We start from the raw sequence: 13,970 nt of genomic DNA, 5'->3' as shown, positions 1-13,970 counted from the left end.
TTCAACCCTGGTCTAGATTCCCTTACGTGGAAAAGGAAAGCCCTTGGAAAATACATCTATGTTGAGGAAAATTATAGACATATATCTCCCTCTCATACATTGGCTCCAAATTTTGGATAGTTGAGAAAAATCTAGAAACAACATATGCCTCCCAAACTTAAATGTTTCAGTTGGCTTGTGGGGTGTAATAAGATCCTCACTTAGGAGAACCTTTCTAAAAGAGGTTTTCATGGGTCGGGTATTTGTTATTTGTGTATGACAAAGTATGAGGACCACACTCACCTTTTTCTTGAATGTCCCGTTGTTGTAGCTATTTGGATTGGAATTCTCCAACGCTTATCCATTATTTCAGGGTGGTATCAGTCATTCATCAATCGATGCATAACAAACTAGTGCTTGAACTATAAGGATGATAAATCACTCCCTTTCTTCATCTTTTGGGGAATCTAGAAGTGTAGAAATGTTTAATTTTTGAAAACGATCCTATTTCTGTCTCTCGGATTTGCAACAATATTTGTGTTTTTTCAGGGAATATATAGTGGTGGCCAAACAAATCATCAAATCGATCGACTTTTGGCAGCGATATCGGATCGGTTTTTTTGATGGGGTCGCACAAAATATAGTCTATGGATGTGGAACAAATATTGTAATTAACCACGACCTTTTTTACCTTTTTTGCTGGAACAGTGGACCAGGGACAAACTAGCATTATGGGGTCTATTATATGTTTTTTCCTGGTTAACTATGGAGAAGATCTACATTTTTAGGAACTCCAAAGTCACCATTGATTGGATAAGCAATGGAACCAAGTTTGCTCCTCCACTCTTAACTAACTAGCTCAGTCATATTCAAGTTTTGGTTAGACTTTTTAGTGATATAAAGATCTCTCATATCCCCCATCAACATAATTTTGATGTTGATTCCCAATCTAAAATGTGTTTCTCTCTAGCTAGGTTCGATCACATTCCACACATATTTCAGAGATCGCCACATTCGCGATGGCCAACTTTCTATTTTCTGACTTTGCTTCTATGAGGTTATTTTTATGCTCAGCATTATGGACTCCTATGTTTTTTGTTGATGCATATGTTCCTGATACTCTTGGTTTATAAAGGACATGCTTGATATGTTTACTTGGATTTTGTTGCAGTCAGTTATGATGATATAGGTTGTCATCTTCCACAACATTTTACATATTTTTATTATCTATATTTGATATCATGTCGCATAGATGTAATCAATATATACTTGGAGATTTTCATGTGGATAATAATGGTTATCAGAACATTAGTCTATAAATATAAAATCTGATTTTTTTTCTTTCTCCAAAAAAAAAATATTATACAATTTTAAGAATCCAATACAAGAAAATACAATTAACCCCTCTATCTCTCTCTATATATATATTATTCTTATTAAGGCTAATTTATTCTTTAATTTCAATTTATTTATAAAATAAGAGGTTTGTAAATTAAAAGACTTAATCTTTCTAGGCTTTTGGTAGATCTTGAATTAAAATGTATCTAGATTGGTTTAATTATTAATTATTAATTATTAATTATTAATTATTAATTAAATAGTAATTTTTACCATTTAATTTATAAGTTAAACTACGCAATTATTAATTTGATATTGTTTAATTTTAATTTCAAAATATTTTATTGATAATTATAATTATTAATTATTTTATTTTAATGAAATAAAAATATTTATAAAGTATATACATTATATTACAACATTTTTTCATATTAAATTAGAGAATACCTCTCAAAAAAAAATTACAACCATCACATTACCACATCTCTATCAAACATTTATTTTAAAAATTCTCATAAACTATTAACCATTGAAGATAAAGAGTACATATCCACCACAACCAATGGACTTATATTTCGTATCCTCGAAAAAAAGGCAACCCATATTGTGTTACATAGATATATTCAAGGGGAAAACGTATGTACTCAATGAGAGTTGGACAAGAAGTACCAACTCTTAATTGCAGAATTTTATGTAAAGGGAATAATTAAATAATAGGCGGAATGTGAGGAAGATAGATATCATGTAATGGGACAAAGAAATTATTATTTAATGAGTTGAATGGGATTATTTTTTTTAAATTTACGTTAATCGGTAACTTGTGAGAGTTAGGATAATTGGTAACTGAGAGTTAGGATAATCAGTAACTGGTGAGATCAAATCAATCTAATTGACTGCCACTATAAATTTAGGTTAGGTGCAACACCCTGCATAGCAATTAACTTATGCCTCAACTAGGATAATCGGTAACTGAGAGTTAGGATAATCAGTAACTGGTGAGAGTTATCCTGAACAGGGCCAAGATCAAATCAATCTAATTGACTGCCACTATAAACTTAGGTTAGGTGCAACAACCTGCATAGCAATTAACTTATGCCTCAACAAGAGCCAAGGAGAGTTAGGATAACCAGTAACTGGACAAGCCCAAGATCAAATCAATCTAATTCACTGCCACTATAAACTTAGGTTAGGTGCAACAACCTGCATAGCAATTAACTTATGCCTCAACAAGAGCCAAGACGTCCGCTCGAGGGTCGCCTACTCTTCTAGCCAAGACAGAACAGGCCATATATTCAATGAGGGTCGCCTACTCTTCTAGCCAAGACACAACAGGCCATATATTCAATGAGATTTGAACCTGCTATATATTCAATGAGATTTGAACCTTCATCTCGTGGGTGAAACCCTGAGGGTCGCCTACTCTTCTAGCCAAGACATAACAGGCCATATATTCAATGAGATTTGAACCTGCTATATATTCAATGAGATTTGAACCTTCATCTCGTGGGTGAAACCCTGAGGGTCGCCTACTCTTCTAGGCAAGACACAACAGGCCATATATTCAATGAGATTTGAACCTCCATCTAGTGGGTGAAACTCGAGAAACTTACCGTTAGACCCTATATTACTGTATTACCTTGACCCACTCCTTCGCCTCTTCTTCCTTGGGCCTGGGGCCTGGAAATGAAGAGGTCCTGAGTTCAAATCTTTCCTGATTTAGGATGGAGATGAACAAATTAGAAGTACGAAACAAAATTGAAAATGAATGCATTTAAGCAATTTAGCAGGGTTTTCTTCCGCCCCGGATTCGAAACCCGGCAGGGTTTGAGAAGTTCACAAATAACTAAAAAGCGGTTGTGAAGGGGCGGGCTCGTTTTGAGTATAATGTACAGCGTTCAGCACTCTGTGTTGGGTATGGATCTGTAAATTTCCGTATTGCCTGCCGTCTATAAGTCACATAGTATTTATTTAGAAGGCGATAGCCGTAGCCTGTTTTGTGTCAATTAAACGGCCATTTTTCTTGCCCATTTTCGATCCATAGGAGGTCTTTCGAGGTATTTTCATGGATTCGTTTGAGCCTGCCAAGAATATTGACATTCGACTGGTTTGATTATTATATGATGATTTTACCGTGAGTTCCCAGCTACGGGAGCCCTTGAGCTTTTTCACCGGCTTGGCGAGGTCTTCCACGCATTTCACATCTGCTAGACACATGAATGATTGCGACTTGCCGCTGAAAAAATTGGACAAACCCCTCCTGCAAATTACTCAAACAAACAACCAAAATCAGCAAAAGATTGCAACAGCCCCTGTTCGAAATGCAGCCAGAGCGATTTCTTAATAAATACATTGTTGCCTATCGACTTACTTGCGAGAGGGGAGGCTGTCTCTGAGAGATTTCATGTGGAAGAGAGGGCCGCCATGGGGTATCAGTGGAGGCGAGAAACCCCATGAAGAATTGCCGCTGTCCGTCATGTCGTCCGAGGAGGCCGTCGAATCGGCTGAAGAATTAGAAAAAGAAGAAGACGAAGATAAATCACATTTCGATATGAAGCGCTCTTCCGCCATGGCTGCTCATAAAGAAAATAGGGTTTCCAGATCTTGAATTTCTGTCACGGTATTTCTGTTTCTTTCCTTTTGCACAACTGAAATTCTCCTCCTGCCAGTGATCGTGCTGGCCGTTTTGTAGCAGGCAGCCGATAAGGATGTCTCATAGAAATCACGCCACGTGGAACTATCTGGGAGAGAGCTTTACTTGGGGCGGGCCATACCCACGGTTAAAGAAGAAGCTAAAGTTCTCCTAGGCGGTTTTGGGCTCGTAGCCAGCGGTTTTAGCGTTCCCAGCTGGCGGTCTTCGGCTCTTTATCGAAGGACGAAAGGCCTGACCTGCCACGTCGCCAAAGAGAGGGCGCTTTCACATTTGGATTATTACATTGATTGTGATGACGCGGAAGCCAATTTGGCGTAAGGATGAGACATGGTCTGGCTTGATTAAGTAATGATGATATGAATTACTGTATTCATAAAAGTTAAATAATTGATTAACGTTACGTATGAAGTTAACTTTTTTAATCTTATTGTTTCGCAATGGTTTATTTTTATTTTTATTTTTTTAATATAATAATTAGTATAAATATATAATTAATTTTTTTAATATTATGTTTTAATCATGATTTTGTAAATGGGTAGCAAGTTAAGTGGGCTTGATTGTGAGGAAAATTCTATAGTTAAGCGTGCTTGAGCCAAAGGCCGTTCATTGTGGGGAAAACTCCACAGTTAAGCAAGCTTGAGCCAAAAGCCGTCCAGGATGGGCGACCTCCTAGGAAGTGGAAGCCCTAGTTAACGGGTGCAAGCCCCGGAAGTGATGATGATTGACGCTATGTGATTCATTTGACTAGTTTCAATCCCACTTCTTCACTCTTGTGAGCATCCCCAGATGCAATGAGTGCTAAGTAAACTATTCAAAAATCAAGAGAAATTATTAGTTAGTTACAACTACTTCTCATGAAAATGGTCATAAATAAATGACTTACTTAATGCAATGGAATCTTAAAAATAATATCTAATATATATACCTGTTAATTTTTAAATAATTAAAATAAATAATAAATAATATTTTTTTTAACTTTCTGATTCATTCCTAACCACTTCAGATAAACTGAATCCACTTCCAATACCCAATTAAAAAAAAAACAAGAGGTCTGAAAATAACAAAAACAAAGATATGGTTTTTATTAAATTTTATTATTAGTCTTTTCCATTTAAAAAAAAAATTTCTAAAACCCATTGGAAACACACACGAAACAATCATCCTCATCAAAAGTTATTTATTTGTTTTTTCAATTTACTTTAATTTATGTTGTGGTTATAAAATGAGTTTACATTTTAAAAAATCATCACTAATTAAAGCAAACTGAACGTTCCTTTTGTGAAATGCCAAGTCATACTTACACGAAACCAAGCGTATCTCGCGAAGATGTGATGAGGATGTATATTGGTTACGCTAGCATTTTCACTTTTTTGATTCCCTGTCGTATGCGGCAAGGGCATATTATATATTTAAAGTTAGATAGCATATCTATCCATGCTCGAAGCTCTCCATTCTTTTGCGTTGGCAAGTCATTGTTATCCAAATGAATAATAAAAAATTTCATCTCCAAAGTTGTCCACCATATCCACATTTAAACACCTTTCACCTTTGTTGATCCACATTTAAACACCTTTGTCGTGTACGTGTGCCCATCTTTGTTACACCATATTAGGGGATTATGGGGATTTTTTGTTCCACTATATTCTGGGATTTTGTGTATATCATATTAGAGGATTGATAATTTTAAATATGTTAAATATGTTTAAGATTAATTTGGTAAATCAAATTTTTACTTTGCTTAGTTATCTCATTTTGTATAATTATTTTGATAATTTTAAATATGCTAAATATGTCTAAGATTAATTTGGTAAATTAATTTGGTAAATCTAACTTTGCTTAGTTACCTCAGTGTGTTGAGATGAGAGACACTGTGTGTATATAACGAATGTATAATTATTTTGATAAATCTAACTTATAATTATTTTGATAAATTTAATTTTCACTTTGCTTAGTTACCTCAGCTTGTTGAGATGAGAGAGAAGTACGAATGTATAATTATTTTGATAATTTTAAATATGTTAAATATGTCTAAGATTAATTTGGTAAATTTAACTTTCACTTTGCTTAGTTACCTCAATTTGTTGAGATGAGAGATATTGTTAGTAACTGAATAATGCATGATGAAAATTTTTAAGTGCAAAGTGACAATGTAACAATGTTGAATGATAGGACCCTAAGGGATAGCTAAGTACCTTGCGAATTTGGGAGGTCACGGGGTCAAATTTCCTTTACACCCTTAGGGTTGGGCCTTATTACCCGTGGATGTAGAGACCACTCAGTGACCATGAACCACAGTTGAAAAGAAACAATATTGAATGATAGAAAATGTGAATAATAAGAATATATTGAATTACAAACATTCTTCAACAATGTTGAATGATAGAAAATGTGAATAATAAGAATATAGTGAATTACAAACATTCTTCATTACGATCAGGGATAGTGGTCGAGTTCCGGAAAAACAATGTTGAATGATAGAAAATGTGAATAATAAGAATATAGTGAATTACAAACATTCAGGGATAGTGGTCGAGTTCTCGAAAAACAATGTTGAATGATAGAAAATGTGAATAATATAGTGAATTACAAACATTCTTCATTGCGATCAGGGATAGTGGTCGAGTTCCCATTGCTAAGTACCTTGCCAATTTGGGAGGTCACGTGGTAAAATCTCCTCGACACCCTTAGGGTTAGAACCACAGTTGAAAAAAACAATGTTGTATGATAGAAAATGTGAATAATAAGAATATAGTGAATTACAAACATTCTTTATTGTGATCAAGGATAGCTCAATTGGTCGAGTTCTCGTTGCTAAGTACCTTGCCAATTTGGTAGGTCACGAGATCAAATCTCCTCAACACCCTTAGGGTTAGGCCCGACCAAAGCCGACGTCGTAGATCCCTTCGGGGGGATCTGCCTGGATTATTACCCGTGGATGTAACGGCCACTCAGTGACCATGAACCCCAATTGAAAAAAAAACAATGTTGAATGATAGAAAATGTGAATAATAAGAATAAAGTGAATTACACACATTATTCATTACGATCAATCTGAAACTATTTTCTTCTATTATTCGTATTGTCACACCTATTAGTTATTTTCTATTATCATGTTTTAATTCAAAGTGATTAACAATGTTGAATGACAAAAAATGGGAATCATAAGAATGTATACAATTACAAATAGTTTGCAGTTTTAAGAAGAAGACATTTCAGGTAAGTGAACATTTTATTTAGGATGAAAATTCAAGTATTGTATTTATGGTTGAATTATTGTAACAAAGAAGTCAATTCACATCATGAATAATGTTTATGTGCGTACACTAAGAGAGAGTTTCTATGTTTTGGGGGTGACATAGAGATATAGATAGAGGTGGGGAGAGAGGGAAGAAAAGAGAGGCAAAGACAGGGAGGGAGGAATAAATATAGTGTTAGAGAGAGAGAGAAGGGGAAGAGAGAGAGGGAGTAGAAAAGGGAGGGAGAGAGAGAGAGGGAGTGGAAAAGGGAGGGAGGGAGAGAGATATAGATAGATATAGAGAGTGTGTGTGTGTGTATGTTTGGGGGTTGAGATAAAGAAGGAGAGACAATGGGAGATAGAGATATAGATAGAGGGGACAGAGATGTGCTTACACTGAAATCAATGCACACTACTAATCTAGTTCAATGCACACTATTAATCTAGTTACTTTGAATTTGAAATTAATGTACATCATACATCTAGTTGCATCAAATTAGAAATTAACATCTACACCGAAATCAATGCATCTAGTGCAAACAATCAAATAGGATTAGAAATCAACATCTATGCTAAAATTAATGCATCTAGTGGAAACAATCAAATTGAATTAGAAATCAACATCTACACTAAAATCAATGCATCTAGTGCAAGCAATCAAATAGGATTAGAAATCAATATCTACACTTAAATCAATGCATCTAATGTAAAGTACTAAATAGGATTAGAAATTGACATCTACACTGAAATCAATGCATCTATTGCAAGCAATCGAATAGGATTAGAAATCAATATCTACACTGAAACCAATGCATTCAGTGCAAGCAATCAAATAGGAGTAGAAATCAACGTCTACACTAAAATCAATGCATCTAGTGTAAGGTATTAAATAGGATTAGAAATTGACATTTACACTTAAATCAATGCATATAGTGCAAATGATCAAATAGAAGTAGAAATCAACAACTACACTGAAATCAATACATCTATTTTAGTGAAAAACAAAAATATTCATGACTTTCTAGATCTAACTTCTATGTCTATATTTGTCTTTGTGTGTCTATTTCTTCTTCCCTCTCTCCCCGCCTTCCATTATGTGTATATCTTCGTCCCTCTCTCCTCTCTCTCCCCCGTCTCTCTCTGTCTGCCTCTCCCTCCCTTTCTATATCTTTTTCTTCTTCCCTTTCTCTCCCTGCTATCTATATCTCTACCTCCCTCTATCCTTCCTTATTTGTCTTTCTATCTTAGCCCCCTAAACACACGTCACACTCTCTCCCTTTCTCTTTCTCTCCATATCTATCTCTCTTCCTCCCTCCCTCTCTTTTTCTCTCTCTTCTTCCCTCTCGTTCCCTCCATCTATATCTCTATCTCCCTCTGTCTCTCCTTTATGATCTCTCTATATTAGCCCGCAAACACACACTCTCTCTCTCTCTCTCCATATTTATCTATCTTTCTGTCTCCCTCTCTCTCTCTCTCTTCCCCTTCTCTCTCTCTCTCTCTGATATCTATATCTCTTCCTCCTTCCCTCTCTTTACCTCTCTCTTATGCCCTCCCCCCCTCCATCTATATATCTCTCTCCCCTTGTCTCTCCTTCTCACCCCCAAAACATACACACTTTCTCTCCATATCTTTCTCCCCCTCGCTCCCCCTCCCCCTCCCCCTCCCTCGCTCTCCCTCTCCCTCTCTCTCTTCCTCTTCTCTCTCTCTCTCTTCCCTCTTTCTCTCCTATCTCCCTCACCATCTCTCCATCTCTCCCTTATCACTCCCTCTCCCTCTCCACCTTTCTCTCTCTATGCCTTTCTTCCCCTTCCAACTCCATCTCTCTCCTCTCTCTCCCTTTCTCTCCCACCTCCCTCTATCTCCCCCCCCCATCACACTCTCTCTTTCTCTCCACCCTCCAAATCTGTCACTATCTCCCTCCATCTCTCCTTCTCGTTCTCGCCCTCTCTCCCCCCTCCATATCTATGTCTCCCTATCTCTCTCTTCCCCTTCTTTCCCTATCTCTATCCTCTCATTTTCTCTCTCTTTTCTCATCTCCTGTCTCCTTCATTCCATCTTGATCTCTTCCTTGTCACTCCCTCTCTCTCTCCACCTCTATATGTCAATGTCTTTGTTCTTCCCTCCCTCTCTTTCCCCCTCCAAATCCATCTCTCTCTCCCCCTCCCTCTCTCCCCCCTCCTCTCTCTCTTCCTTCCTCTCTCTCCCTGTCTCTCCCACCTCTATGTCTCTCTCCCCCACTCTATTCCCCCTCCATCTCACTCTCTCTCTTAAATATGATCCCATTGTATTGTATTTAAGAAAGTATCTAAATTAAAAAAAAAGAAAAGAAAAAAGACATAATTGGTTGAAAAATATTAAACCTATATTTTGGATCAATCATGTCAAAGAAAATACAATAATAAAAAACTTAAAAGAATCATGCACTATCTTTCCTCTATCATTGTTAGTCACTTTGCTTTCTCTCTTCACTTGGATCCTTGGTTAAGATGCATCTATCCTGGTTCTTTATAATATTATTTATATTATATAAATTTCTCACACACACACACACACATACATATATATATAAGCATTCTCATTTTTAATTTATTAAAACCTCGATTTAATCTTTATGGGAATATTTCTAGTAGTAGTTACGATGGAGAGTTTAGATATACCTCAAAAGTGATTATAATCTTTTTTCTTTTAGATTTAATTAAAAAATGTTATAAAATTAAATTAAAATAAAGTATCTGTAAAATATTTTGATTTTGGAATAAGTTATGGTTTTGAGCATATGGTATTGATAAGCCATGGTATTGGCCCATGGTATTGTAATAGAAAAATTAAAAGCCTAGATCCATAACATAATGATCAAAAGCCTAGATGGCTCATGGTATTGATAAACCATGGTATTATGATTTTCTTCCGTCCTCTCCCTCTCTCCATCTTTCTCTTATGGGTATTGGCCCATGATATTGGAAAAAAAAATATTTAGAAGTTAATAATATCCATGGTAAATATTCATGATTATAAATCTCGTCATATGTAAACATTAAGTTTTTATCCGCTTATTAATTAAATTTATAGATGGTTATGGAATCATTATTTTAATTTATATGGTAAATTTATATCAAAATTCTCGTCCCTTGATAGATGATTGATCTAGGTTGGTAAGTACTATTTATATGTTATATATTTTAATGTGATATGTATATGTATATTTTCTTTTATCTAAAAAAATATTTGTAATTTTATTAATAAAAAACAAAATTACAATATAAAAAATTTGAATTTAAAAAACATGGTCTCACATCTAACGCTCACCCATCTAACACTTACACATCTATGCTAACCCATCTAACAACACTTACACATCTATGCTCACCCATCTAACACTTACACATTTACTGCGCACACATCTAACGTTCAACAAGAAATTCCAGTGTAATTTGTCCTTAAATTAAACTGTGAATTAAAATTGAATTTTATTCTCATAGCAACTTGTAAATAGTTAATTAAGTTTAATTAACTTAATTAGCTTAGGAATTTCGAGTTGGAAGTCTTTAGTCATGTATATGTTCTCCCTAAATTTTAGGGGTCTAGGATGAGTTTATTTGAGTTGTAATTAGATTAACTCAGTTTACTGAGTTATGGTCAGTTAAATTAGTTCTAACTGTTTGTGGAACTAATAGAGGACTAATAGTCAGTTGGTGCATTGGTGCATCCACAAGTGTTACTCCAGTTAACTGAAGATTCCCTCATGAGAAACTCATGCATGTCAGTTCAGAGAAAGACCCAGTTGAGACTAGAGTGCAGGGACAATGTACTATCAGTTGTATGATTTACTGAGTTGTAAATATCATGCATGCAATCAGAGAAGGACCTATGTTTGGATTGCGTAGTTTTGGAAGCATGAATTCCCTTTAAATACAGGTTATTCATCCTAGGAATTGTGCAAGGAAATAGGGGCTTGGAGGCAATGGAAATTGGCTAATAGCGGGCTTGTGAGGTAGAGAGTTGATCATACTTGTGTGGAATTGTTCTTGTGAGAACAAGCTTTGTATCTTCACTCATATTTCTGATTTAATGCAATACAGATAGGTGGGGTTTTGAGTTGTGGCTTTCCCCAAGAAAACTTATTGTGTTATGTGCCATTGATTTGTCTTCTTCTTGTTCATATTGTTTTCATTGATCTATTGGCTTCTGTTGTTTGGAAGTAGAAGTAGATTCTTATCTTGTGCTTTAGTAAATTGCATGATCTTGTGAATCTACAAGAAATTCTACATGGTATCGAAGCTGAAGACAGTATACCAGAGGAGATTTTGAAGTTTTGAGTTTTGGGTTACAGGTGAAATTTGAATTTGCAATACATACTTTAGATGTCATTCTATGGTTTGCGGCTCGAGTATGCCTTGGAAGGAAAATTGAATTGTATAGCCTAGAGGGACAAAATGGAGATTGTGATGGAGGTAAATGGCTTGAAGGAATTCATTGATCAAGACATTCCTAAGCTAGCAACATCGTAGGCACAAAATCTGACCGAATGGAAGAAGTGTGTGGCAAAGGCAAGGCAGATAATCCTTGAAGGAGTTCAAGACCACATTGTCTCGAGTCTCCATGGGAAGGAAATTATGTATGTTATGTGGAAAGCATTGACGGATTTGTATCAAAACAATAGTGACCAAAGTAAATTGGCACTGAAGGACAAATTGCAAAAAATCAAAATGTAGAAAGGCGAGACTATTCCAAAATAATTGACCAAGTTCACTCAATGTCGTGATGAACTTGAAAGTGTTGGAATCATGATTGCCGAGGATGATATGGTGAGTATTTCTCTTCTGGGACTCCCGAAGAGTTAGCATAATTATTAGGACTCTGTCAATGGTCAGGAGAAGCTACCAGATTGGGAATGACTGTGGTCGTATTTGATGCAGGAGGATATCAGGAGGAACACCAGGGATGGCTCTTCATCAAAGACTGATGATGAAGAGAACTATACCTTAGCGATTAAGGCGAAGAAGGGGAAAGGGAAAGCTTCCCATTCCAAATCAGATTCTTTCCATGGAGGTAAGAAGAAAGACATGACGAAAGTGAAATGATTTCATTGTCATGAGTTGGGCCATTTTGCTACAAATTGTCCACTCAAGAAGTCCAAGAAGAAGTCCTCAGGAGGAGCAATAGGTGAGGCTTTGGCCTCTCAATTTGAATTGGAATTTTCCCTTATTTCATGCACAATGTCATCAATGATGGGAAGTGTATGGTACTTAGACAATGGAGCTTCATTCCACATGACTGGTGACAAGGAGTTATTCAATGACCTAGAGGAGAAAGATCTCCAGATGCATATCGAGATGGGTGACGACGAGAGGTATAGTGCTACTGGATTGGGCACGGTTACTTTTTAGAGGGAGCATGGGGCTCCACTCACCTTGAAGAATATTATGTATGTGCCTGGGTTGAAGAAGAACTTGGTATCCATTGCCATGCTTGAGGATAGAGGCTATGATGTGATATTCTCGAAAGGAAAGGCATTCCTTTCACACATAGCCACGAGCCAAGTAAAGAATATAATGTTTCAGGTGAAGAATCTCTATAAGTTGGAGGTAGAGGATTGTGTTGATTTGAGCACAAAAGTAGAGATGTTGCAAAGTTGAGACATTGGCGAGTTGTGGCACAAGCAATTAGGTCACTTGCATCATGGGGCTTTGAAGATCATGTAGCAGATCTCATCGGTTTTCCCAAATGTACACTAGAGCAAGTTGATACATGCAAGGGGTGTACTTTGGGTAAATACACCAAGTCTTCCTTTCACGATGGAGACAATGGAGCAGAGGCTATTCTAGAGCGAGTCCATTCAGATGTGTGTGGGGCATTCTCGACAACATCCATGACCAAACACAGGTATTATGTTATATTTGTTGATGACTTTTCTTGAAAATTATGGACATTTTTCATGCAAAAAAAGGATCCAAGCTTCAAAAAGTTTTCTGAGTTTAAAGCATTGGTGGAGAAAGAGTCGAGCAAGAAGGTTAAAGCTCTAAGGAGTTATAATAGAGGTAAGTATGTCTCAAAAGAGTTTAAGAACTTTTGTGCAGCGAAAGGGATTAAATGGGAGTTGACGACGATCCATAACCCTCAGCAGAATGGGGTAGCCAAGAGGAAGAAAAAAATCATAGTAGGAGAAACAAGGGAGATGTTCCATGATTAGGGCCTACCACTACACTTGCGGGTTGAAGCATGAAACACAACGGTTTATGTTCAGAACCGTAGCCTACATCAGATGCTTGGGATGAAGACGCCAGAGGAGGCTTATTCCGGTAAGAGGCCAAATGTTGGTCACTTCAGGATTTTTGGGTCATTGGTATATTTCCATGTGACCAAATATGCATGGAAGAAGCTTCAAACAACAACAGAGTTGGGGATATTTGTGGGGTACATCGATACACCTCACAACTATCAGGTGTACTTGCCGACCAACATGATGGTAGTGGTTCACAAGGATGTCCGATTTGATGAGGAGAAGGCCATGCAAGTTTACCTTGAGAGGGAGCTTCAAATACATGCGGTTAAGGAGATTTTAGCTCCTAAGGTTGAGGAGCCTCAGATTGAAGTGGAGCATCCACATGCAGAGGATCCAGGAGTGGATACATCTAGTCAGGCAGAGTCTTCCAGAGATGGGAGAAAATGCACCAAAGAGGCAGATAGATTATTGTTGGATGCTAGAGAGAATGTGGGAGCACCCACATCACAGTGCAAACAGAGGAGGTCATCTGACAAGTACACTAG

General features: G+C 36.6%; 1 protein-coding gene across 1 annotated transcript; it reads right to left on the bottom strand.

Annotated features, from left to right (window-relative positions):
- Nucleotides 1-2,414: 2,414 nt before the first annotated feature.
- LOC149144140 (uncharacterized) lies at nt 2,415-3,988 on the bottom strand. The gene is made up of 2 exons (XM_089447466.1): nt 3,686-3,988; nt 2,415-3,574 (listed from the first exon to the last, which is right to left on the bottom strand). Exons 1-2 carry the CDS (start codon nt 3,883-3,885, stop codon nt 3,286-3,288), a joined length of 489 nt encoding a protein of 162 aa, XP_089303592.1. The 5' UTR covers nt 3,886-3,988; the 3' UTR covers nt 2,415-3,285.
- Nucleotides 3,989-13,970: the final 9,982 nt, after the last annotated feature.

This window comes from Pinus tabuliformis, chromosome X, assembly GCF_031772625.1.
Source record: "Pinus tabuliformis cultivar Carrire ecotype Pingquan chromosome X, CPIR1, whole genome shotgun sequence".
Taxonomy (NCBI): Eukaryota; Viridiplantae; Streptophyta; class Pinopsida; order Pinales; family Pinaceae; genus Pinus; species Pinus tabuliformis.
Note: the sequence above shows the minus strand (reverse complement) of the source record. Positions and strands in the feature narration are given on the sequence as shown.

Coding starts and splice junctions, on each gene's coding strand:
- LOC149144140 (XM_089447466.1), bottom strand. CDS start 3,885: ATGGCGGAAGAGCGCTTCATATCGAAATGTGATTTATCTTCGTCTTCT. Junction 3,575..3,685: donor GACAGCCTCCCCTCTCGCAA/GTAAGTCGATAG, acceptor AGTAATTTGCAG/GAGGGGTTTGTCCAATTTTT.